The sequence below is a fragment of the Pelobates fuscus genome, chromosome 7 (genome assembly GCF_036172605.1).
Source record: "Pelobates fuscus isolate aPelFus1 chromosome 7, aPelFus1.pri, whole genome shotgun sequence".
Classification (NCBI taxonomy): Eukaryota; Metazoa; Chordata; class Amphibia; order Anura; family Pelobatidae; genus Pelobates; species Pelobates fuscus.
The window spans coordinates 77,282,322-77,307,382 of record NC_086323.1 but is presented as its reverse complement, the minus strand read 5'-3'; the positions used below and the strand labels follow the sequence as shown (position 1 = coordinate 77,307,382).

Here is a 25,061-nt window from a genome sequence, read left to right as displayed (position 1 = left end):
ATGTTTTACTGTTTTGAATCACTAATATTTGTGTTCAGTGAGGTCTCCCGAGTAAAACAGTACCCCCCATGTACAGGTTTTAGAGTGTCATAGAACGTTACAGGGTAAAATACAGTGCTAGCAAATTAAATTCTCTGGACTTTCAGCCTGGGTTGGCAGGCAGGTCCCTCAAATTACAATCAATAAAATTACTTAATTATGTAAAAATATTACATAAATATGCACGTAGAATTTAAATATATATGCATATTTATATAATTATTTATGTACATGGACATATGTATATTTCGTATTATTTTTATTTATTTCTATATACACAATTTCATTCTAAGTGTATTTTGCTATAAATATATATATATGTTAATATCAAAATACAATTAGAATAACATTTCATATAGATATATAATTTTTTTAAATGTTTTTATTATTATTTTTACATTTTTTAATATAATTTAAATTACTTATTATTTGTATTTTATAATATATATATATACAATATATATAGTTATTATATATTATATATATATATATATATATATATATACGTGTGTAATTTAATTATAAGTGTATTTTTATATTAATATATGTACATATTAATAAAAAATACACTTAGTATGACATTATATATATGATATATAGACATATATTATATAGATATACTATATGTCTATTAACCTTTATTTTTATTTTATTTTTATTTTACACTAGCAGGGATACTGCCTGTCAGCACAGGCAGTCCCCCTGCAGGCAGACACATAGACACCTATTGTGACCATGTGATCGCTCTGTTGAGAGATCACATGGCCCCAGGGGTCCTAATCCGCCATGGGGAGACTATCTGGGCTGCAGGCAGTCTCCCTACACCGGGGGAACGACGGCGATCGGGTAAGTACATCTTAAAGTTAGGACGGTTCAGGACCGTCATCGGTCGGCAACGCAAAAATACAGATGGCGGTCCTGAACCGTCCTCAGTCCTTAAGGGGTTAAACAAGAAATCACGCTATTAATAGGCATTATGCAGTTCACCGATATGGATTACATGAGGACTGTATGGCTGTAATTATCAAGAAAAACTGAAAAATGTTAGATGGTAATGTTTAGTTGCCGTGTCATGTTGAAAAACTGTGTCTAATTGGGAAATTTACTGTGTGAGTGGGAGGGCACACAATTTATTTATTTTTTTACATTTAAAAAAAAAAAAAAACTATTATTACTACTTTTTTTTTCTTTTGAAATGTTGCATCACTAAGAATTTTGCGCCCAGGGCAACAGTCCCTTCCACGCTATGCCACTGGTATAAGGGAGGCCACTGCTATAAACATACCTAACAGCTTGCTAGAGCTCTCCTATAGCCTTAATATTGGAGAATCAGTTGCCAGACTTCCGGGGCAATCCTTTGATCACCAGGCTTGGAGTATAATGTTTCACCAGCCTTCCAACCACCAAAACCACTTATGAAACCAGAACTGCCCTCTATTGGCTGGGATCACCTCCTTCTGGTCCAAATATTATACCGGTATTAAATTAAACAAACTTTTTTATACAGTAGGTCTTTTTCAATATCTCTGTTTGCAGCCTGTCAAAATGGGATTCTCTGAAATACTCTTTAAATTAATTTGTGTCCATTCCTTTCCTTTTTATTGTCCGCACCCCATCCCCTCAAACAAAGACATGATTATTAGACTAGTAAATTGACTGACTCTTTCAGCTGTTTGCGGATTCTCTCATCAAGCAGTTCTATTAGTTAATAAAGGGACTTTGCCACAATAACAAGAAGATCGCACAACTTTAAACTCTCCGCTTACTAAGCTTGAGAGGAGGAATTACCTATTGGATTAAATTGATCCCGATGGACAGTCTCACAAGAAACAAAACAGATCCACAAGCAGACCAAGCAGCTGATATGTAAAATAATGTCCATTTTAAAATTCAAAACAGAACAGACTGACGACAAAAAATTACATTATGGGTGACATGTTTCGCTTCATAAGGTCCTTACTTATAAAAATGTGTAATTTACCAGGAAATACACCTGTATCCAACACCCCAATATAATGTAAGCTAGTACGGTGGCTATTTTAGCTTTGTAAAGCCTAATTTAACATATGCTATTGCATGTCTAAAGTCAGACATTAAAGAATACTATTAGCGATGTAACCACTAAAGCTCAGCGTAGTGGTTATGCAGTGGGTATGTTGAGACCCAATCACCAGATCTTTGTCAAACCATTTTTGGGAGCATTATCCTGCCTCCAACACTCTCAGCCTTTTACTACCATCTACATTAGACGAAATTGACACTGAAAATGTGGAACTGTAAAATCTACATTATCATAGTCTCTTGCTCATGGGGAGCACCCTGGGTTTCATCATATCGCTATGGTCTCTCATAGAACCGGGGGATGGGGCCAGAGTCTCTTGGCATCAAAGCCACTGAACTGTGATGTATTGGTTATTTTGCTATACAATCCCCTTTAATTAAAGTGGCACTGTCATCCACCCCCTTAAAAACTAGTATTTCATAAAGATGGAATCTTTATGAAATACTCATTATGACTCTGTTGGCATGTCAGTGAAATTCCAACCCACTCAAGAGATATACAGAGACAAAATAGGGACTATTTTGTCTCTGTATCTCTCCTCCACTTGACTTTTCTTGACACAAGGCAGAGCCTATGTGTCAGTCCCTGCAGCCGTCACTTGCGGGATCCCCGTAAACCCTCCATAGCGAGAGTACAGCAGTGACGTCAGCACTGAGGAGGACCCAGCCGGATAAAGATGGTGGCTCCCGCAAGGGACAGGTTCAGGTAAGTAAACTCACCTTCACCCAATCCACCTCAGCCTTGGACCCCCAGCAGCAATATCATCGTCGGGGGACTTTGCAAATTCGGCAAAGTCCCAAATCGGTGACAGTGCCTCTTTAACGAAATAATGATTGGCAACTATGCGTTCAGATAGTTTTTAAACAGTTACAAAGTGATTGCATTTATTTACGGTTAGTAACATTAACAGTAAATAAAACAGAAAGGCAGCATTCAGACTGCTTATTACTAATAAAATAGATTTTTTTCCTTCTAATCATTAATTGGTTATTTGGATATACCCGTTGAATTTGTCTAATTACCATTAGTAATGCCTATTTACTGTATGTAAAGTGAGTCTATCATATTTTTTTTTCTTCAAGGTTTTAATTTCCCTATGTCTCTTGTTCTTAACTATTCTACTCCCTTCTTGGCCACTTTCCTTTATTTAAATTTATTGTGTTTTCTTCCTTGTACATGGGTGCCTCTATTTTGTTCTCCTCTGCCCATGAAGTCTGCAGTTTGCCCATCTGTAGGATTCTTTTGACTGATGGATTGTGGGTAAATTAGCTCAGCATCTGAAATGGACCCACTAGCAATTTGATATCAGGGACCAGAACAATTATTCCTTTCCTACAAAGTTGCCAGTGAGTTTGATCTTTATGTATGGCAAGTTTATTTTTATGACAAATATCCTTTTGTGTGACCTTTCCCTGCAATTTTTTTTTTTTTTTATCGTTTATATATGGGGTTTGAGAAACTTCACACAAGACAGCCGAACATAATCCATCTCACAATCATTTACCCTGTGCTCAGAAGTAATCTTATTACCAGCTGAAAACCGAAAGTGTAAAATATATTTTTAAAGTACTCGTCTGATTTTGATTGTTAGAGAGGTGTCCGTCACCTCTGCTGTGCCCATTAAACATGTCACTGTCATTACCAGCCGGCCTCTGGTCTTAGGAAGGGCTGCAGGCTCTGAGATATTAAAAGCATGTGATACTGATTACTAGTCTAGATAGTGGTGATCCCTGCAGAGGTCAGAGGTCACACTTGTCCCCCATTAGAAGTCCCTTCTCCACGGGGATGCCCCCGCTGCGTCCCTTGCTATAATCTTCCTAATGGCTGCCTTCCAGGATTCACACATAATATTTAAGATTTACGGGCTGTTACAGACGCTGTCAGCCGGTAGCATTTCCGCTCCCACTAAAGTATTTCAGATTGCAAATATAAATCAACCAGAGACGGTTCAGAACAAAAAAAAAAAAAATCAAAATAACAAATAAAACACACTTCCCGTCCTTGTGTCTGAAATGTGAGTTTTATTATTATTATTTTTTTTAAACATTATAAAATGGTTTAAAATAGGTGTTTTTAATCTGTTTACTTGTAAAAAGATTTTATTTCCATTTTAAAAAAGGAAATACAATACAGAAATACACAGGTTAAAATTCTGGGTAGATCTAGATGCCCTTGCACTTCAACTAATAATTAAATTGGATTTTAGCTCATAGTTTCGAAATTCTATCTGTAACATACACTATCTGCAATCAAGTAACAAAATAAGCATATCATTTTACAGAAAAGTATTGGCTGTACAAAGTTATATAAGTGCTTAAGGTGCCGTTTTCTTATTCAGCATTATTCAGCCATATGTGAATGGCTTGGAATTTACATTTTTATACAAAAACAATAGAATTGGAAAATTACTCCAAGTCAACTATTTTTTTTTTTTTAATTCTTTATTTTTGTGTGCAAGAGTCAAACATACAGGTTTTTTCATGCCACAACAGTACAAAATAGGCATTTCAAGAGGCATGAGATTTGTGGCTTATGATAGGACTGCACATTTTTTTTTTTTAAATGAACAAGCAAATTAATGAAAGATTATGTGACACAAGATTTCTGGTAATTCAAGAGTTGTCAGGCTAGATGTTGGCATGAGTGGTTACACAGATTAAGATCAGGCTAACACGGGCAGCAGCAGCTCGTCAATCCCTACATCAGTGTTAGTATACGTATGGCTGAAATTGTCTGACGATCCACTACTATGTGGTGTGGTGTGCCTGTGGGGTGTGATTGCGTTGCGGGAGCTTAGTGTAGTATAGCAACATATGTGCCTGCGTGTCAGACCATGTAGGAAGTATACAAGTAATAAACATCAGGCATGAGGGATATCAGCTTAAGTTGTCAGGTAAGTTAGCAAGTGGCTTAGATCACCTGTTAAATCGCTGGATCTTACACATTATAAAATGCTACACAAAAACGTTTTAGGGGTAGGTAAAGTCAAGATCAATGGTTTCTGCAGGAGAGAGTCTCGTAGTGTGAGTATGGCTTGTGCGCCAGTCGTCCGACCTGCCTGCATCTCGTGGAGGAGGGCTGGTGCGTCCTGGTGTAGTCGTGTCAGCCGATACCTCGCTTGGGCAGGGGTGTGATAGCTGGAAGCGGTGTCTGAGTGGGATCCGCTTTGGTCGTCGGTGTGTGAGGCAAGTCGGTCTCTTGGGCGGGAGTTCTCAGGGGAGCTGTTAGTGTGCGGTAATGTTTCGCTTTGGGTCTTTGCTGATTCTTGTTTGGGTTCTCCACCTGGTGGGAGCTGGTCTTCCTGAGTGTAATGTGGCTGCAGAGGAGTAGTCCCTGCTGGGGGGTAGGACGAGTGACCGCTGGTTGTTGTCTGCTGTGTCGCGGTTTGTGTCGGGTCATCCGCCTCCTCCTTCCCGCCTTATTAACTTTGCCCTTGTTCCGGACGAGAGCCGCGTGTCTCTGCCCGGCCTCTCCCTGGGTTGCTGTTGGTGGGGTCTCCTCTTCTATGCCTCCTTTGTGGCATATTTTGGCCCAAAAGGCCGCGAACAGGCGATCCAATCTTTCCTCCAGAGTGTAGAAAAGAGAAAGGCTGACAAAAGGGATTACAAACAGGTCCTCCCAATCATCAGTCTCAATACCCCTGGATGGATTTGTTCATAGTAGTGGCTAGGAATTGCCAGTATGGAACATACATACGAAAAATATGAAAAATAATAAATTTTTATTAATCCCTTCTAGGGAAGAAAAAACACGACAAAATATAAAGTAAAAACAAAAACAAAAAACAGTGTATATACAGTATGTGTATATACAGACAGAGTAGGGATCCTCTGTCGAAAGCTGACCTCCCAATATACCTTGTTATCAAATAAATAGATAGATAAATTGCAACAAAGTTACAGACGCTAAGAGTAGCTATTTTAATGTATCTAGGGACAGACAGTAGTGTTGCCCTAATAGAGTTGCAAAGTATCAAAGTCACTAGAGGGGGGAGGAAACAAAAGGCTCCCCTCACAAGGTATACTAAGGCGATAGAGTATTAAACAATGTATGATTATATACGGCACTCTAAGGCTAGCCCCAGATTCGGCATAGATTCCCCCTTAGTAAAAGATAGAAAGTGGACCCCTGATATTGATAGCCCACTGGCTATGCATAGAGGGTAGAGCTTCCTAATGTTGTATATAGAGGGTAGAGCTAAGCATCCCATGTGAGAGCCTGTAAAAAAAAATCGTTGGCTCCTAATATTATATCGCTTGGATGTATAGCTCAAAATGCAACAAACAGACCTAAGTCCTAATGTATAGTTCTAGTCTTGAAAGGTAAATAGAGCGATGGAAAAAAAAAAAAAAAAAAAACCCCCGTCAGATGGCCCAACAAGTAACTAAAAAACTGGTAGATTCATGAGCTTAAACTGAAGGAAGGCTCCCTGCTTCCTCTAGGTATGAACTCCGGTAAACAGTCTGCATAAGCAAAGTAAGGCAAGTGCTGGCTAAACATAACATCCTAAAGTTTAGAGGCATAGACTTCCCTATTGTTACTGCTAACGTCTGTAAACGAGCTCGGTGCTGGCTCGTACTAACTAAACACACATTCCTATCTTATTCGAGGAGAAAGCTTCCATAGTATAGAATAATTAGTAGACAGATCCCTAAATAAATCTCGGACCAAGTGGTCCCGGTACTGGCTCAACGCGCGTTTCGGCGCTTAGATTTGCGCCTTTGTCAAGAGCTTACCGGGAAGAGTAAGCCCGCCGTATTTTTAAAGCACATAAGCCCACACCTCAAACTACCGACGTCATCATCACGCTCGAGCGGCATTGGTCGGTGGGCGGGGACTAAATGTTTGAATGGCATAAGCAGCCATCCGGCAAAGGGGTAACGAAAAAGTTAACCCTATGTTTGCCAGGATCCTGGATGCATGCCAGAAAAAGTGTCCCAAGAGGGACAATGGTGGAAAGTATCATATTTTGAAATAAATTGAAGCCTATTACTGCAGGAAAAATAAAAATAAAATAAATGCTATTGAAAGTTGGAGATGCAGAATCTCTAGATATTCAGAGGGATGAACAATTGAACAGATAAATTGAACAAATTAAAACAACTGAATAAAGTATATTCCAGAAAGTAAAAAATGTATAGGGAAGATATAATTATATACTACAAATGTATATGCAAAAATTGTTAGAATGGCTTTAAAAATATATAATGACAGTGAACTGTATTTGTTCATGTATGTATGGGAGACATATCCCAAAGGGTGCCCAAAAAAGGGGGGGCTGTGTCCCCAGGGGGCCAGTAATGCATGTAGATATTGGATAAAGTTTTTGGACCTTTTTCGAGTTTCAGATAATGACCACATGAAGGGGTCATATATTTGATGTAGTGGTAAAGTGAATATCTTCACTCCGTTTGACCGCCCTACCCCGGATATTTGGGTATTCACAGATTTATTGATAGTGGCCATAAGGAGGGATCACTTATAATGGGTCCATTTATTCTTAGGCCCTTCTTATCCTTTTTGTAGGGGATCCTTGTGAGATGCCGTGATGTATTTATATAAATGGTGCAAATGAGAACCCTTCATTTAAACCCCTAGGTTGTAGAGTCTTGAGCCTGTATATCCAAAAGCTTTCACGTTGCCTGAGGAATCTATCGTAGTCACCCTTCCTCTTGTCCCGTTTCACCAGTTCAAGGCCACAGAAACGTAGACCATGTGATTTGCCTGAATGTTGTTCCCTTAGGTGACGAGCAATTGTCGTTTCAATAGTTAATTTGGGTGATCTAACGTGTTCCTTAATCCTTTCTTTAAAGGGGCGAAAGGTTTTGCCTACGTATTTACAGTTGCATTCGCAAGTGAGTAGATATACCAGGCCTGAGGTGTTGCAGTTGAAAAAAGATGCAACATTAAAGGTCTGTTTGTTATCACTATCAGTCACTTTCTTAGAGTCTCGTTTAATATATTTGCAGGCGACACATCGCCCGCATTGGAAAGTGCCAGTGGGTAGCGGAGTGCTGCTCAGAGGGCTACACGTGGTGACCGCCATGTTTGCCGGTGCTGTTTCAGCTGCATGGGACAGTCACCGTTGTAGGTTTGTCGCTGTGTCTCAGGCTTCGGTTGCCGGGATATTCCTCACCGGCATGGGGGGGGGGGGAGTGTGCCGGGAAGACCTCCAGGTGAGTGGCTGCTGACAGCGTAGGGATCGGCCGCCTCCCTCGCTCGTCTGAGTAGGCCTCAGGCCTATCCCTGGTTAGAAGCCGCTGTGTTCGGTCTGGCTGCTTGGCGCTTGACCCTGCAGTTTAGAGCTCCCTTCTTCAGGTCGCCTTACTGGCTATTTGCTAGGGTTTTCCCCCAATTTAGGTTGATTGTGAGCCTGTTTGCCCGGAGCTCTTCTCATGTGCGACCGCTCAGCATGGCCGCTTGACTCCGCCCCCCCAAGTCAACTATTTTTTATCTCTGTTGTTTATACCCAACATTTAAAATTCACTTTGAATTCCTGACAGTTCACATTTTAGTAAATTACCCAAATCATATTATTTCACCTACTTCCCAGCTAAGTATCACAAGGTCCTGGAAATCAGTGCTCCCGACTCAGGATTACATTGACACTAAGATACACGTGGAGAGATTGGCAGCTGCCTTGCATGACATGTTCACACATATACATAGAATATGGAACCCCTGTCTAGACTGCTATACAGACGCCAATCAAGAGATGTGATTTATTTTTGTATAACCATTGGGGCTAGGAGGGACTCTGATCAGTATTGAGATTTTGCTCAGTATCTGAGTTTCTTTTCCCTTCTCAAATTTTGTATAAAAAAGAAAAAAATATCATGTTTTGTGTTGCAGGGATAAAATGACAGAATCACTGCACCCGGACCACTTTACCCAGGTCTGGGTGACTATAGTTTCCCTTAAAAACCTGTTTTAATTTTTTAACAGCATTAAAATTGGTATTTACATCTCGCAAATAATTAAAAGTTGTAGGTAAATTTGGCTAGAATGATACATAGCTCTGTATTAGTAAATGTGACATTTATTTGCTGCTGATGTAGGTAAAAAGTATGGATGAATCTGAAATGTTTAGGACCCTTAGATTTCTACACACTGTACTGGATATAGTACAATATTGTATTTTAATGCCATGTCTACATCCTACCAATATTTATGGGGAGTTATGTTTAACATGCCCATAGTCTTTGGCTATGTCATTATCTCATCAACGTTCCTTCACAGGTCATCTTTTGAATAGAGCTGTAACTTAATGATGGCTGTCTGGTTATTTTTTTTAAATTGCGTAGCCTTTTTAAAACAATTTTCCATAGCACCTTTCCATCATATTACCCAGCATACACCTGACCTCTTAGCAGCCACTTCTTCTACGTTGAAACTTTGTAACCCGAGAATAGGGGTATCTTAGATGAGTGCACAAAATGACAATTCACAGCATGTTGCATGGAATCTGTTGCCAACAATCTCAAAAAACAGCTGAACCATTGAAGAATAGAAAATAATGTCACCATAGAGTCAGGTTTGTGCATTCTAATGATACATAGTTTTCCAGGTGACAATTCTTTCCTACTTTAAAGAAAGCATTAGACACTACATTAAAGGATGCTTTCAGCCAGTGAGCTAGCAATGAATTTAGGGGAGCTAACGAAAGGTTCTAAGCATTAGCTTCCGGCTCTCCTGTAGGCTGAGAGGAGGCGGGAGGAGAAGGTAAGAAGTCAAACAGTTCAGAATCAGTTAGACTACTTACAGTGTTGGGGCACAGGGCACTTCTCTGTACTCTGTACTGGTTATGGTGCTTGTAGTTCCTTTGATAAAGAAAGCAAACAAATTAAAAGTATAAACATCAGCCACATGAACAACATTTTCACTCCGCTGTTCAAATTACAGTAATCCCAGAATCCCAGTGTTAGAAGTGCTTCATCTTGCTCCAGGCAAAATGATCTGTGTCACACGGACTTCTTATAGGGTGCATTGTATAAGTAGATATATGTGTCTGACAAATGGAACCTGCTAAATATACACCAAAATACACTTTATTGAATCATACCAGCTCTCCAGTCAGTGGGGCTTGACAGTTCCCAGATGTCAGAGGCACTCATCGCTTTCAATAAATATCACTATTCACCATTGGTTTCCATTTTTAAATGCTTCATATGCCACATATATGTAGAGGGGGGAAGCTTTCCTTTTGTTGCTCGTGATATCTCCGGTTACAAAAATGCCTGTGTGTTCAAGTAGACATGAATTAAACTTTAAAAATAAATAGAGCTTTAGAGATGCATTATCCAACATCTTTCATTATTGTCTATTGAACCACACAAAACTTTTTTTTTTCTTCTAAAAGGTGCGTGGGAGTGGAGGTTTCTGTTCTGATGGAGACCTCTAATAAAAACTTAAAAATATAGTTTTTAAACTGAAGGTGTTGTTTTGTATTTTCCCCATAGTGCATGGATGGCTAATATGTTGTCATCGAACTTAATAAAATATAATGTGATCAAAATTTTCCTTTTTGAAATTAAAGATCACATTGAATGGAATAGCAGAACAGCAATTCATTCATCATTGGATTTTATGAATGGATTAATTAAAATCTCATGTATAAAGTAAGCAATAAAATTTACAGACTCAACCATTTCATTTAGGAAATATCTGTTACGTAGAGCTAAACCTGTTTCTCTCAAAATAAAATAAATAAATTCTTGTCTTAGAATATTTTTGTTTAAAATTCCATTTTCTTTTACTTTTTTTTTGTAAATTACCATTTAACCCAGATCAGTACCAGTAATAGGGTTTAACGAGTCACACGGTTGTTTGTCACTCTTACTAGAATAAAAATTATGTAGAATAAGTTTATTGTCTAATTCCTCCGGCCTTTAGAAATATACAATGTCAATGGAAAGTTCCTAAAAACTCAGCAAGTGTCTGGCAAAGATTCATGAGAGTTGTATTGTGCAAATGCAATCCGCTGTGGGTTTGATATTTGAATACTCCCGGTCTAAGATTTTGACATTCTTGTAGAGTATTATACGGGTTGCAATGAAAACAATTACGTCTTGTTCATTTGATCATATCTTATGCAATCAATTAATATATAAGAGTACTCGTTCAACATAAGGATTCTATCTCTCCTTCCTACTGAACACAGATCAGCAGAAGGCCACTGGAATTTTTTAGGGTGGTCAAATATACCATACAGTAGGAAAAAAGACTTGTATCTCTTTGGTGTTGACAACTGGGATTGTGGAGGAATTTACAGAGATTCTGTGAGCAGCGGATTCCACAAATTAATGGAAAATGAATCATTCTTCTACATTAGATTGATTTTTTATTTATTTAAAAGATGTTGGAGTGGTTGTTTATTTAAATTTACTTTGCTGCTAAGGAAACATATTTAGAAGTTTTAACTTAGTAGAGCAATATGTTTTATAGTCTTTCCAATATCTTTCTGTCTATCAGAGTCATTCACTAAATCGAGATGGTTTATGAATTCAAAATACTTTACTTAAAAGGACACTATATTTACCAGAACAACTACAGCTTAATGTAGGCATTTTCAGGCAAACACTGCCTTTTCAGAGAAAAGGCCGTTTTTATATTGCTGCCTAGGGACACCTCCAGTGACAGTCGCTAAGGTGGCCACAGTCCTGGGTCAGTGCTGCCCAATGCTCTGCATGGAGACGCTGAACTTTCCTCATACAGATGCTGATTGGCCTGTGTGGTTTTTGGCTCTGACCCCCGCCCCGCCTACTTGGCTAAGATCATCAGAATTGTCGATCCCAACCAATCCAATGCTTTCCCATAGAAAATTGCCATCTGATGATCTCAGCCAAGGTGGCGGGGCGAGGGCGGAGCAAGCGCTAGAGAACCAGCGTGGCACTGGAAAATGGGTAAAAGTCAACCCTGTTTAAAGGTGGCAAGGGAGGAACTGGGTGGGCTAAATTGTGTTTTTAACAATAGACATTTGGATTCTTGACCCTATAGAATTCCTTTAAGGCTTTAACCCCTTAAGGACACATGACATGTGTGACATGTCATGATTCCCTTTTATTCCAGAAGTTTGGTCCTTAAGGGGTTAAGTAGCTGTGAAAAAGTTAGCTTATCTTCTAATTCAGCTACTTTGGCTTTAAATTCAAAATTCACTTTGAATTTCTGACATTTCTCACATTGGTAAATAACCCTGTATGTATATCTAACTGTCTATCTCCCTATATTTGTCATTTTTCCTCTATTTGATAAGTTTCTAAGTGTGATAATAGAAAGCAACTATGCCTTCTCATTCTCTATATTATAATATCTTTGGTGTACTCAGTGTGCCATACTAGTTTCAGTCTATTTCCCTATGAAGTATATTATGAATAAATCTTGATTAATAATTTCGGAAGCAAATTATAAGGAAGGAAAGCATTCTCTAAACAAATACAGTTTCCAAAATGTAGGGTTTCATTCTAAAATCAAGGTCTTGATAGAAGATACTTTCACTTAGTGCACGTATATTTCATCCCTAAACCTTGCACACACATTGTGACGGCCAATATCTCTGGTAAGAAATAATGTAACCATAAATCTCCATGTTGTATTAAAAATGTATAATAGGTAATAATATATCTAGAGAGATCCTTTGTGCACCGCTCTGTACACTGAGCATAACCTCTTTCATGCGCTGTCATAATTACACCCAGTGGGGCATCGTCTTTCTTTTGATGTGTTTGTGCACCACGGCTGAACTCTACATAATGTCACCCGTACCAATGCCCTCATCACCCACAGTGATGTCCTTTTTTTTTTTTCTTTTTCTTTTTTTCTTTTCTTAATTACACTCTCTTAAGCCTCTCCTGGCCCTTGTTAGTAGCCCTCCAGGATTACACGCTAATTAATTTGACTCTTCTATTATAATTGTTAAGGGAGGCCCACTCATGCCTGTATGCCTTCTCTGGGTGATTGTATCCATTCTTTTACTTGCAGGTTGCACTGGAAACAGGCAGTCAGCATCCAGCTTTATATTTAATTCTGTATAAAAGATACGAATAAGAGATGCCCAGTTTTAGAAAAGTAATGAACTCTGCTGTTGTTGAATATAAGTGGTTGTTGGTTGAGGGCATATAGCAACACGATGCTAATGGGGTCTAAGATCGTTATGGAATAAATGGAGACAGTTTGTGGGGCTTTTGATTAGTGCATTCTTGAGACCCTCTTTTGATATTGTCGACGTAGAATTGTGCAAACTAAGTGGCTAGTTATTATAATATTGCTGCTTAGGTCCTATTTGAAGCATTTTTCTGCTTAGGTGTTGCTTTCGGTCAAAACAATTTGTCATGTAGAATTTATTGCAACTATAAGGCAGTGCTTTTGGGGTAAAAGAAAGCACAGTGCATTTATGGCACAAGAGAGGTTAAATGACCCCCGTTCCCCAAAGGTGCTTGCTCAGGCTATGTTATGGTGCAAGGATTTTTAAGAAAGGTAACAGTTAAAGAAACAGATAATATAACCTTGTTTATGTGGACAGCTTGGGGAGAGAAAAGTGCGAGATATTGCATTCTCACCTTGGGGATCCCCACCTCCCATTCCATTAACAGTTCAGCAGGTGTAAAATACGTTTTTTTTATAGTGGCCTGAGATTTGGGCTGACCCTTTGGGAATGAGGCTCACAATCACAGGAGGTGTTTTAACCCCTTGCAAGGTCAATTACCCAGGTGCCCATATACATGTATTATTTGTCTCTTATCTTCTTATTGTTTCATCTATTATATTCCTCTCCCCATTTCCCTTCTCCCCTCCTTTTTATTCTACTGTGCCCTTTAAAATCCCATGATTCACACATCTCCTCTTTCTTCCATATATGTTCTATGGGTTGATGTATGTTACCCTCTGATTTTCCCCTGGTCTCCACTTCATCTCATTCCTTGTATTGTCCTTCCCACCTCTCTCTCCCATTGTAACTCTTTCCTTCCGCCACCCCTCCTCCTGCATTTCATTACCACTCTGCACCTTGTTCTCCATCCTTTTTTTTATGTCTCTCTCGTCTTTCTCCCAGGTCTCAACCCTGAAAAGCAAATTGAAGAAACAGTCTACATCAACTGGCGATGGAGTGTCTCGAGCCTTCCTGCGAGCACAGGCTGCCCTGTTTGGGTCGTACAGAGACGCACTCAGATACAAACCCGTAAGACTTTATCCATTAGAGAATACAACACAATATACCAGTACCATTCAGTGTGCACCAGAGTCATGATGAAACCTTCAGCAGAGCATTAAGAACAGATCGTCATTCTATTAATAATCCTTAGCTTCAGGAGTCTCTGGTACCTATGACAGATTGTATGTTTAAATGCTTATATCTATTACATTTTATTACCAATATCAGTTAGCACTCCAGCTGTTGTAGAACTTCTGGTCCCTAGATGCTCTGCCAGGCTAACTCTGACCTACTCTTACCCAATTTAATATTTTACAGCTTTTTGAAGGGCGCAGTCACGTATCACGTAAGAACTTGGGCTAATGCAATTATATCCTATTAAATCAGTATGGAGTGGGAAGCCATGATCTAAAGAAACAGCCCTATTTAGCTAATCCTGTATACATATATATGAATGTATCATTGAAAGTCTTAAAACCCTTTCCTCTAGAGCTGTAAAATGTTCCATTAACTGATAAACATTAACGTTGTTTATTCCATAATCTAGACTTGTATATGTGTTTAGATTAACTGGCTGAGTGCCAGTGGATAGAAGTATTTTCCAGGAACCAGCATGATGTATGTGTGTTTTATTACTGGTGTCTGGCAAGCACTGGCAGACCAGTAACCCCATAGTTCTTGATGTCCAATCTCTACCTGTATTTCTCCAGGGTGAACCTGTTACTTTTTGTGAGGAGAGCTTTGTTGCTCATCGCTCCAGCACCATGAGGCAATTTCTGGAGATGGCTGTCAACCTTCAGCTCTTTACACAGGTACATGCATTACGTCAAAGGGTTTATAGTCGGCACCAAAAAAATCACTGGAAGTACTTCTTATACACCCGATCTTGTTACTTCCTGGTTTGGTTAGCTCAGTGGAGCTAAACTCCAGAGGCAGCAATTACTCAGAGCACCTGCCTTGTAAAGACTTCTAATTGAGCTGCATTGGGAAGCCTGTGATTGGACAGTCTTTGCTGAGAAAAAGAAGGGGAAGGGGCTTGCTAAGGCTGCAGACAATAAAATTGCATCATTGTTTTTCGATAGACCCCCAATAAAAAATGTATAATTAAATGCATGCAGGTTTTCATAAGGGGTATATACTAAAAAGGTATTTATGTATGCTGTGGAGTGTGCCTTTAAGGAACACAAAATAAAGCATTGCTGACCAGCTATTGTGTGGCTGATGTTTGGAATCTGAATTTCCAGTGTTGTTCAAAGCCAAATAGGAAATTTAGTTCACCAACAACTTCAGTGCCAAGGGTAGCCATCACTGGTGTACAAAAACACGCTGGCTGAAAAAAAGTTATTTTTGTGACAGGTAACCTTTTAATAACATATAAAAGAGTCCACTATCTCTCTTTCTTTCTTTCTTTCTTTTTTTTTTTTAATTCTTTGTTTTAAGACATGGAACCAGGATACTTGTAAAACAGAACAAAAAAAACAAAACAATGTGTGAGGTACAACATCAGCAGTCCCATCATATTATGCAATAAAAACCAAAACAAGAATACCTTAAAGAGCAAGGAAGAGGGGTTCTTTTAAAAGTTTGGCTTCTAATCCTATTGTTACATAGCATGGTGGAGCCATGTTACTAGTATGATAAAGGTATATAATATGAATATAAATACATGTATAGTTTATTGCTATATGTAATATATATATATATATATATATATATATATATATCTCAGTTATAAGGTTGAACTTTAAAGGGTAACAGCCTTTCTTCATCAAATAAAAACCAGTATGCCCATGGCAGAATCCAATGTAAATTAACCAGGATTATACATATTATTTATGTGATGATAGGACCCATCCCCCAAACGTGATAACACAATCACATTTCAGATTAAAGAAGACAGACTGGCCCAGTCTCCTCTTATCTGTTTGTGCTCTGACCATGAACCAAACTTATGAACAAAAGCCTAATGGTTTTAAGTGATGCTCACTGAGCAGATTCCAAATAAACTTTAGTGTTTTGGTAATATACAGAAATAATGCAGATATTCTGCCCGGTGTGGGTGGGATAAAGGTATCTTAGATACCCTTTGAAAGCTGGCTCCATTTGTATATTACTCTTTTGGCTCTGTATCATTCAATAAAAGCAAAATGTATTTAGCAGCACTGAATAACCATTCTCGAAATATAAACATTGGTAGTAATATATAGATATAATGATATGGAAGTTCTTTTGAGATGAGTGGTATTTGATAGGGTTCAATGATATTAGAGTTGCCTGTAGGATGACGGGAAGTTATTGGGAGTTATTAGAAACACTAGTTTCACCACCCCCACCTCTTCCTTACCACCCTGCTTTCTTACAAATTGCAGTTTATCGATGGGCGACTGGAGAAACTGAACTCAGGTCGAGGATTCTCTGACATATTTGAGGAAGAAATTACTTCAGGTGGATTCTGTGGTGGTATTACATTTTATTTCTTGGGTCTCGGACAAAATTTTCACCTCCTTGTCTCTCGTCTCGAAATTCACAAATCTCCTTATCTGTTTCAGGGAACTCCAACCCCTATCAGCAGTGGGTACACACAATGAAGGTAAATATTTACATTTAGAGTAAGTTTTTCCCTTACTTAAGCCAAAGTTATAGCAGAATCAATAGTCTTGTTGCTTCCATGTTCTCACCACAACAAACATCTATTGGACGTCTCGCTAGAACTGACATCACACTAGAACAAACTACAAAATCATTTAGATCTCAAACTAATAACATGATACGAATGAACAGAACATAGCTCATTTTAATTAAGAACTCTTTCACTAAAATCATTAACGGAGCAGGTCTACCTGAAGAACAATCCATTCAATTAATTTAACCCCTAGTAGTGAATCCATGCACCCTTGCAATTTATTTTACCTTTATTAGGGAACTACTAAACAGCGCAGTAGATTCTACTACAAGTTGCTTCACCATGCCTTCACCAAGGCTTATCTGCTAACTAATTAGAGTAGCTTTTATTTGACCTAAATATATAGCTTTAGTTGCTATTCTAGGACAAATCCATATTTAGTGAATAAACCCTTAGGTCTTGTGATTTATGATCAAAAGGTGACAGAATAAGCAATTTTTTCTGTCTATCCACAGAGAGAGCTAACTAAAAGTAATCTTTTGCAGTTTTATAAAAAAAAAATTATAATGGTATACAAACTTTTAAATGTATTTTTATTAATATTTTTTTTTTTATAGAAAGGTAGCGCTTTAATTAACACCGCTATGACCAAAGCCAGTCCAGCTATGAAGAATGCCTATAAATTTGTAAGTATTAATGTTATTTATTTTGGATATTTTTTTAATACTTTATTATTTAGAAAAGCTTGCGATAGAAAAAAATGCATTGTTGGATATAAATAATTTATTTCTCAGGGTGCATAATTTATTTATGTATTTATTTATTTACATTTAGTCTGGAAATTCAGCAGGATGTTTTTTTAGCAGACTTGGGGACGCCTGTCAAACCTTTATGATTCCAAGGATGCTGTGACTGTATCATGGGTTTAAATATCGTTGTATATTTTAGACCCTAAAACAGGGTCATAAAACATATGGCAGGGCCATATATGGTTTAGATATGGTTCTCCCATGAAAAAGGGAATACATGGTATACTTCCCACTGCGGTTTTTACCTGCTGGTTATGTTCCTTGTGTACATGCACCCAGTCTAGCAGTACTGACACTCTTGAGTAACTGGGAGAGCAGAGGAACTTACTTGCGCTTAGCAAGCATTCCATTCGCCCACTTTATCATGCTGTGCCACAGTTTCTGTGCTTCCTACATGCAACCCGCAGGCAAGTGAAAATGTGCACAAATAATATAATTTAAAAAAACATTTGCAGATCTTCTTTTTTCTACCTCCCATCTTTGAATGTATGAAATTGAGATAGAGGTGGGCACGCCTATAAAAGATATGCCAGTAATGCAGCTGGCACCACTAGTGATGCCCAAAGACTGCTCTGTCACCAAAAAGAAGAGAATCCTCTGAAAAGGGATGTGTAGACATGGCGTGAATACACACCAGACAAATTGGCCGTGCTCTTCCTTTGGGCAACTGCGTTTAATGATGCACAGTCCTCTAATTCAAGACATCCCGGTCCAACCCAGGAAGGTAGGACAGGACCCTGAAGCCAGGAATACTTCACGGAACCTGGCACTGATGGGTAGTATGTGTATACGATCCATAGGGAGAATCACATCAACTCATATTGAAGACATTACAAATCAATTAGGCATAGTAAAACACCTATGTAAGGTACAAATAAGGGGTTTGTCACATAATATGAATATAAAAAAAATCTTATCCTATTAGCCCTGACAAAACACCTCCGTTCTGGCTGATTCTAGTATTTATTAGTAATGAGATTAATCTACTAAATTGTACCCGTTACACTGGACCTCATGCCTCTACTTTATATATTCTATGTGAACGTGTACATGCAGCTGCAAAATCTAAAAAAATACAATTCTGTCCGTAACACACTATTTTTTCCAAAGATGAATAGCAAAGCATGGGGATCATACTGAGCTAATGTTTCTCGGTTAAAGTAATATCATTCCATACCAAACACCAGTGATATACTATGAAGAATAACATTCAATTTGTTGAAACAATATCACATAAGAAGGAATTACACTGATTAATCTCTTTAAGACCAGTGACATTCCGTGTTTTGAAATAGATGCATTTGCTTAATCTTTGATCCTTTAGGGGTTAATAACCCGTAAGACAAGCAAATAGCACAAATTCTCATCAATATGGCTTCACAAAAATACATAAAAAGCTTGCAATGTTATTATATTAGAACACTCAGGTGCATCGTTTAGGACATACCTTGCGTTTTATAGTATTTTTACTTGCAAACGTTGACAGCAAGATACAAATTATAGGGAATGTGGCTTAGGGATGCATTAAGATGAACTAGAGAGCCTTCACTCTGTTTTTAAAGATGTTGTACCATCTGTACTAAAGTATAGAATGCAATATATTTAGTAATTGCCAAGCACAGCTTGCTTACATTGCAGTCTGTGCTCTGTGTACTGCATGTCTGTCATGCCATGGTATAATTTGCTTGATATTGTATTACTTGTGTGAAAGAAATAACCATAAAAAACAATCTGGGTATTTTATGTCATTAAACTAATGCATACATTCATACCTACCAAATGTCCCTGTTTATTAGGAGGGACGGTCCCATATTGTGGGCCCAAATCCCTCTGTCCCTCATTCTGCCCTAATGTTCCTCTTTTCTAGGAGCTCCATATTGTTGGTGTGTCAGAGTGCATAACACCGCAATAAAGCTCATATTAATGTGTCTTTTAAGGGATACTATAGGCATCAAAACAACTTTAGCTTAACAAAGCAGTTTTAGTGTATAGATCATGCCCGCGCTGTCTCACTGCTCAATTCTCTTCCATTTAGGAGTTAAATCATTTTTGTTTCTTTTATGCAGCCCTAACCATACCTCCGCTGACTGTGACTCACAAAGCCTGCATTAAAAAGGGTTTTATGATCATATGTTAACTTACTTTAGGAGGCTCTATCTCCTGCTCTGTAAATTGAACTTTAATCACACACAAGAGGCTCCTCCAGGCTGTAGAAGTCAATTAACCAAGCAGGAGATAACAAATTCTAGATTAAACACACTGTGCAATAAAATTAGATCTCTCTTTACAGGATGTGTTTTGGAAAGCTGTGCAAGTCACCTACAGGAAGGTGTGGCTAGGGCTACATTAACAAAATGAATTGACACCTAAATGGCAGAGAATTGACCTCCACAGGATCAGATTGAATTGATTGATCGATTGGCAGATTCCCCAATATATAATTAATAAAATAAGCAAATTTTATATAAATAATATAAATTGTACCATTAGAATATATATATATATATATATATATATATATATATGTACCATTAGAATAATATATATATATACATATATATATTAGTAATTAGATATTGGGTGCTGCCTAACAACCCAGAAAATGTAATTTGCAAGCACTATATTTGACCATGTAACTTTCCAATATCCCATAAAACCTGTATACCGGAGATTGTGTTGTACTTGTGAGACATCGTTAAACATAAATATGACTGTTTTAGAGCAGTAAAACATATACTGTAATCATGAAGATATCAAAGAAAGTGTTAAAAGTGCAAAAAACTAATACTTAATATGAAAGCGGTAAATTATGGTTGAACAGACATACAGCTCAAATTCTAGGTTTTGTTTTGGTTCAGAGCTTGAACAACTGTGAGCAACTTTTAAGGCCTGGTTAGTAGCACAGGACTTCATATTTATAATTATATTAAATCCTTACAGTATTAAGAATTAAAGCCAATTCAACATCATGTGAATAGAAGGGTGAAATCCAGAGATGTCTTTGTAATTTTATATAGCTAGCACCGTACATCTAGGAATGATGCTTTTACAGAAGGTTAAAGTAAAATTAATTATCAGGTGTGCACATTAGTTTTTATGTAGAGAGCAGGGGACATTATAATGCAAAAAAAGCTATGGATATCATTTTTTTCAATAATGGGTTGGTGGTCTTGCTACAGATACCAGAGTAAAGGGCCCCCACCCTCAGTCTGACTTACTCATCCCATTAAAAAAAAAAGATAGGTAAAGCATTTTTCTTGTCAATAAAAGAATCACTCTTTAAAGCACTTATCACAATCTTTAATTCACTCTACAGGCCAAGCAAGGAATGAAGGAGGTGAAAAGCAAGCTGAAGAACAAAGTAAGGGTCGTTTTCAAGGCCAGAGCTGCATATTTTAAGAAATATTTCTGCTTTTGCTGTACTAGCTATGAAGAATAGCAAAAGATATATAATAGGCGCTCACCATGAATGTTCATATTACAAAAGGGACAAAGTGGGCTGGAGTTAACATCATTGGTAATGCATTATGAAGTGTATTGCCACATGTGGCATCAGTTCTAGTAATGAAATAAAATGAATAGAACTGGTAATTAATGGAACACTCCGAGCACCGTAACAACCTAAACTGAATTAAGTTGTCATGGTACCATTAGGACCACAGGTGCACTCTTACCTTAAAGGAACACTCCAGGCACCCAGACCACTTCTGCCCATTGGAGTGGTCTGGGTGCCAACTCCTACTACCCTTAACCCTGCAAGTGTAATTATTGCAGTATTGCAGTTTTCATAAATTGCAATATTTACATTGCAGGGTTAACTCCTCCTCTAGTGGCTGTCTACTAGACAGCCACTAGAGGGCACTTCTTAGTTTATAGCACAGATTTGTGCTATAGCGTTGCTGGACGTCATCACACTATGTGAGGACCTCCAGCGTTGCTGAAATCCCCATAGGAAAACATTGAAAGCATTTTTCAATGCTTTTTTTCTATGGGGAGGTGCCGCGCACGCGCATTAAGTCTCCCCCGCCGCCGGCCGCCCATGCGCAATAGGTCTCCCCCGCCGGATAACATCTGCGGGGGAGGAGCGTGGGCGGACCTGGTGCTGGATAAAGGTAAGTCACTGAAGGGGTTTTAACCCCTTCAGCAACTTGGGATGGGGGGTGGGAGGGAGAGGGGACCTGCAGTGCCAGGAAAATTGTTTTCCTGGCACTGAAGAGTCCCTTTAAGGGGTTAAACTGTTCTTGAACTGTTTAACCTCAAAGTGTGCCTCCTGTGCCTATCCTTCCGGCTTCTGAATCTCAGTTACAGGAAGTGCGGAGTGTCAATCAGTGACTGCTCACTTATGAAACTGGCTTGAAAATAAACCTAACTTTTTCGAGCCAGGTTTAAGAATGGGGAGTCACTAATTGGCTGAGTGTGCCGGCTGACCGCTCTCAGCCAATCAGCGGCGTCCCTGCCCTGCGGCACATCAAGTTTTCCGAAACTGAGTTTAAAGGACCACTCCACTCTTCCAAACCCCCCCCCCCCAAAAAAAAACCAACAACAGGGTTTAGTAGATATACCCCCAATTAATACATACATGCATATTTTTATGCATGTATTCATTGGGAGTATAGTCTAAAATAGATGACAAAAGTTGCAGTTTGTGTGACTGCAGCCTTTATAGCTCCTCCCCCTTTCCCCCCTGTTCACAGGGAAATAACCAATCAGAGGCTTCTCATTGAGAAGCCTCTGACTTGGTCTCACCCGCCGTTTGTGCACTGCTGAAGCTGGTCTGAGGTCTGTTAGGGAGGGAGGGAGGGGGAGGCAGGCACACTCAAGTAGGAGAGCTAACGGAAGTAGGAAGGAATCTTCCCTGGCTGTTTGACTGACTGCCGGAGGGAGTTCCCCAGTTAAATTATAAAAGTGCTGATTTCTCTGAGAAATCAGCACTTTTATAAACGGGTTAAATGAGGGTACTCCCCACCCATAAAGCACTCCAGCAAGCTGAAGTGCTTTTGGGGTGTGGAGTGGTCCTTTAAGAAGCCAGATGCTGCCTGGGGGACCTGAGGATCAGTACTGGAAACGCACTTTGGGGTTAAACTGTTCAACAACGGTTTAACCCTTTAGCTTAGAGTGCACCAGTCTCCTGGTACTATAATAACTTCACTTAGATTAAGTTGTTTTGGTGCCTAAACTTTCCCTTTAAGCTGATAGCAACTACACATTGACCGCTATAAGCTTACTGAGAGCTCCACTCACAGTTTGTGAAAGGCAATATTTCAAGACAGCAAGCACTCCAAAACTGAGGTTTCGTCATAGTAAGCTGACATAGAGCCTGTGAAAGGTACACATTCTAAACAAGTACTTTGACTTTGGGCTCCAGATGATGTATATTTTTTAATGTGCAGTTTTGTATGTTTATATAAGTGTTCTATGACATTAGAAAAAAGCACATATGTATGTAGGAGGTGGGCCCTTACTCTGTAATTTAGCTTTCTATTACAAGTCCTGAGGTCCTCCAACAGGCCTTGTTCCGCCTTTAGGTGAGTTAATCAAGGGCCCAGTCATGTTCTCTGAATATACGTATCTCCAAATTCGAACCTGTCGCAGGGTCCTGAGGATACATTTTGTAGAGTGCTCTCTGCAATACCTTCTAACAACTGATACTGTATTAGGCTGCATTCGTAATGCTAGCAATAAAGTGCCAGATGTACTGAAAAAAATGACTCTAAAGGTATTTGTATTTGGATAAACACCAACCTATAGAAATAAAATAGAAATATTATTGATTATTGAGTATCTTTTATTGAGTATCTTTTATCCCTGGAGGGAATTTTTAATTCTAATGCAGGTAAATATTGATCTTAAATGCCGGCATTTCGGTTCTTCACTGCCTTTGTGGGTGGGATCAGTCTGATATGCAAATGGTATAGGTCCTCTTTGTAATGGCACAAGTGAGCAAAAACATTTTTGAGACCGGTGCGTGGATTGAACAGGCAAGCTCCTGAGATTCTCTAAGCGTTTGTCCATTCTCAGAGTTCTCATATTCTCTGTTATTGTTGCAAACATTGATCTTATTTCCATATTTTAATCCTTTTGAAGGACATTGAAGAAGAAGATATGGGAAATAGTTTGGAACATATGCACACCCAGAAATTACCATTAAATCACTCAAACCGGACAGGGATCGAGAGGAGGAAACTTTCAAAGGTGAGGAGATTGTAAGTGTACTTTATGTAATTACCAAGCAGGACTGGGAATGAGAAAGACTCAATGTGGGATGCTTGGAATACCCTCTTTGCAGTATTGCTGCGGAATATAAATTAATCATATCAGTCATATAATATTCATATGAGTGTGACTGCTGAATACAGACTAAGATTTTTCATAGACACAAATACTGGAGGCCTCTCTCCACCATCCCCCAGCCCAAAATGTGTTAATATTTACCCTGCAAGGACCAATTAAGCCCTGTGCTGTCATTACAATATGATCTTTAAAGCCCTTATTCTGACATGTAAGTTCCCACTTATTTTACAGGAGTATAGAAATATGTAAAATCACATTCAGCCTCTCAGTGAATATAGTAAGTGGTCACTGATTGTGTTGGTTTTGGATGCTGAATTTATATTATCACACAGTAATGACTGGAGTTAAGATCAAAGATACCACCCGTGGGAATATTCTGTGAACGGTCAGGAATTCAAATCAAATTTAAAACATTTAGGCCAAAATAGCTGAAAAATAGCTCCAAGACAGCTATGTTTTTACTTATATATTGGGCTAAGTTTTAAATCCACTGTGAATTCTATACACGCCACACTTTAGTGAATAACTGTGACAGAGCATCGGAAGAGGGAATATCCTAACTATCTGCTGTTCCACCCATAGACACTACTTTAAACTTCTCATAATCTCATTTCTGAGTGTTCCCGATGAGATTGTGATTAGTGCATGAGATCCTTATCATAATATATGAAATAAAAACGTTTGTCTCATAAGAGTAACATCTTTCCAGTATGTGTATGTATGTGTGTATAACACAGAGGGTGGCCTGGTATGGTCTGGTACACCCTCTGGTATACCCTTAAACTCCCAGGCCTCTGGTAGAGGACCCGAGAATGAGGAATAGCACCTTTCTACCCTTTGATACACTACTTATCATTGATGACTTATCTTAACACTGCAGATGTTTGTAAACTACATTTCCCAAGAATCTCAAGCAGTCTTTATTTAGCCTGCCTTTGAATTGTCATTAAAAATGGCTGCTTAGGCTGTACTTGGCTTGTTGGTTGGCTGAGCATTTTGGGTATTGTAGGCCTAGCATCTAAAAAAAATTTAATTGCTAAACTGAGTGTCGTGTTCTGCTGTTTGTCACAAAAGAGTGCAATTGGGAACACA

At 38.6% G+C, this 25,061-nt stretch overlaps 1 protein-coding gene across 5 annotated transcripts in view; it reads left to right on the top strand.

Annotated features, from left to right (window-relative positions):
- The window catches only part of DENND1B (DENN domain containing 1B), a 152,337-nt gene that overhangs the window by 113,136 nt on the left and 14,140 nt on the right, over positions 1-25,061 (top strand). For 3 of the 5 annotated variants that reach the window (XM_063426097.1, XM_063426096.1, XM_063426094.1), the window contains 7 exons: positions 14,148-14,273; positions 14,957-15,058; positions 16,616-16,706; positions 16,796-16,836; positions 17,487-17,555; positions 20,995-21,039; positions 23,763-23,870. In XM_063426097.1, the coding sequence (XP_063282167.1) occupies positions 14,148-14,273; positions 14,957-15,058; positions 16,616-16,706; positions 16,796-16,836; positions 17,487-17,555; positions 20,995-21,039; positions 23,763-23,870 (582 nt within the window). Of the gene's footprint in view, positions 1-14,147; positions 14,274-14,956; positions 15,059-16,615; positions 16,707-16,795; positions 16,837-17,486; positions 17,556-20,994; positions 21,040-23,762; positions 23,882-25,061 lie in introns of all 5 variants that reach the window. The other 2 variants (XR_010084023.1, XM_063426095.1) reach the window with 2 other exon arrangements.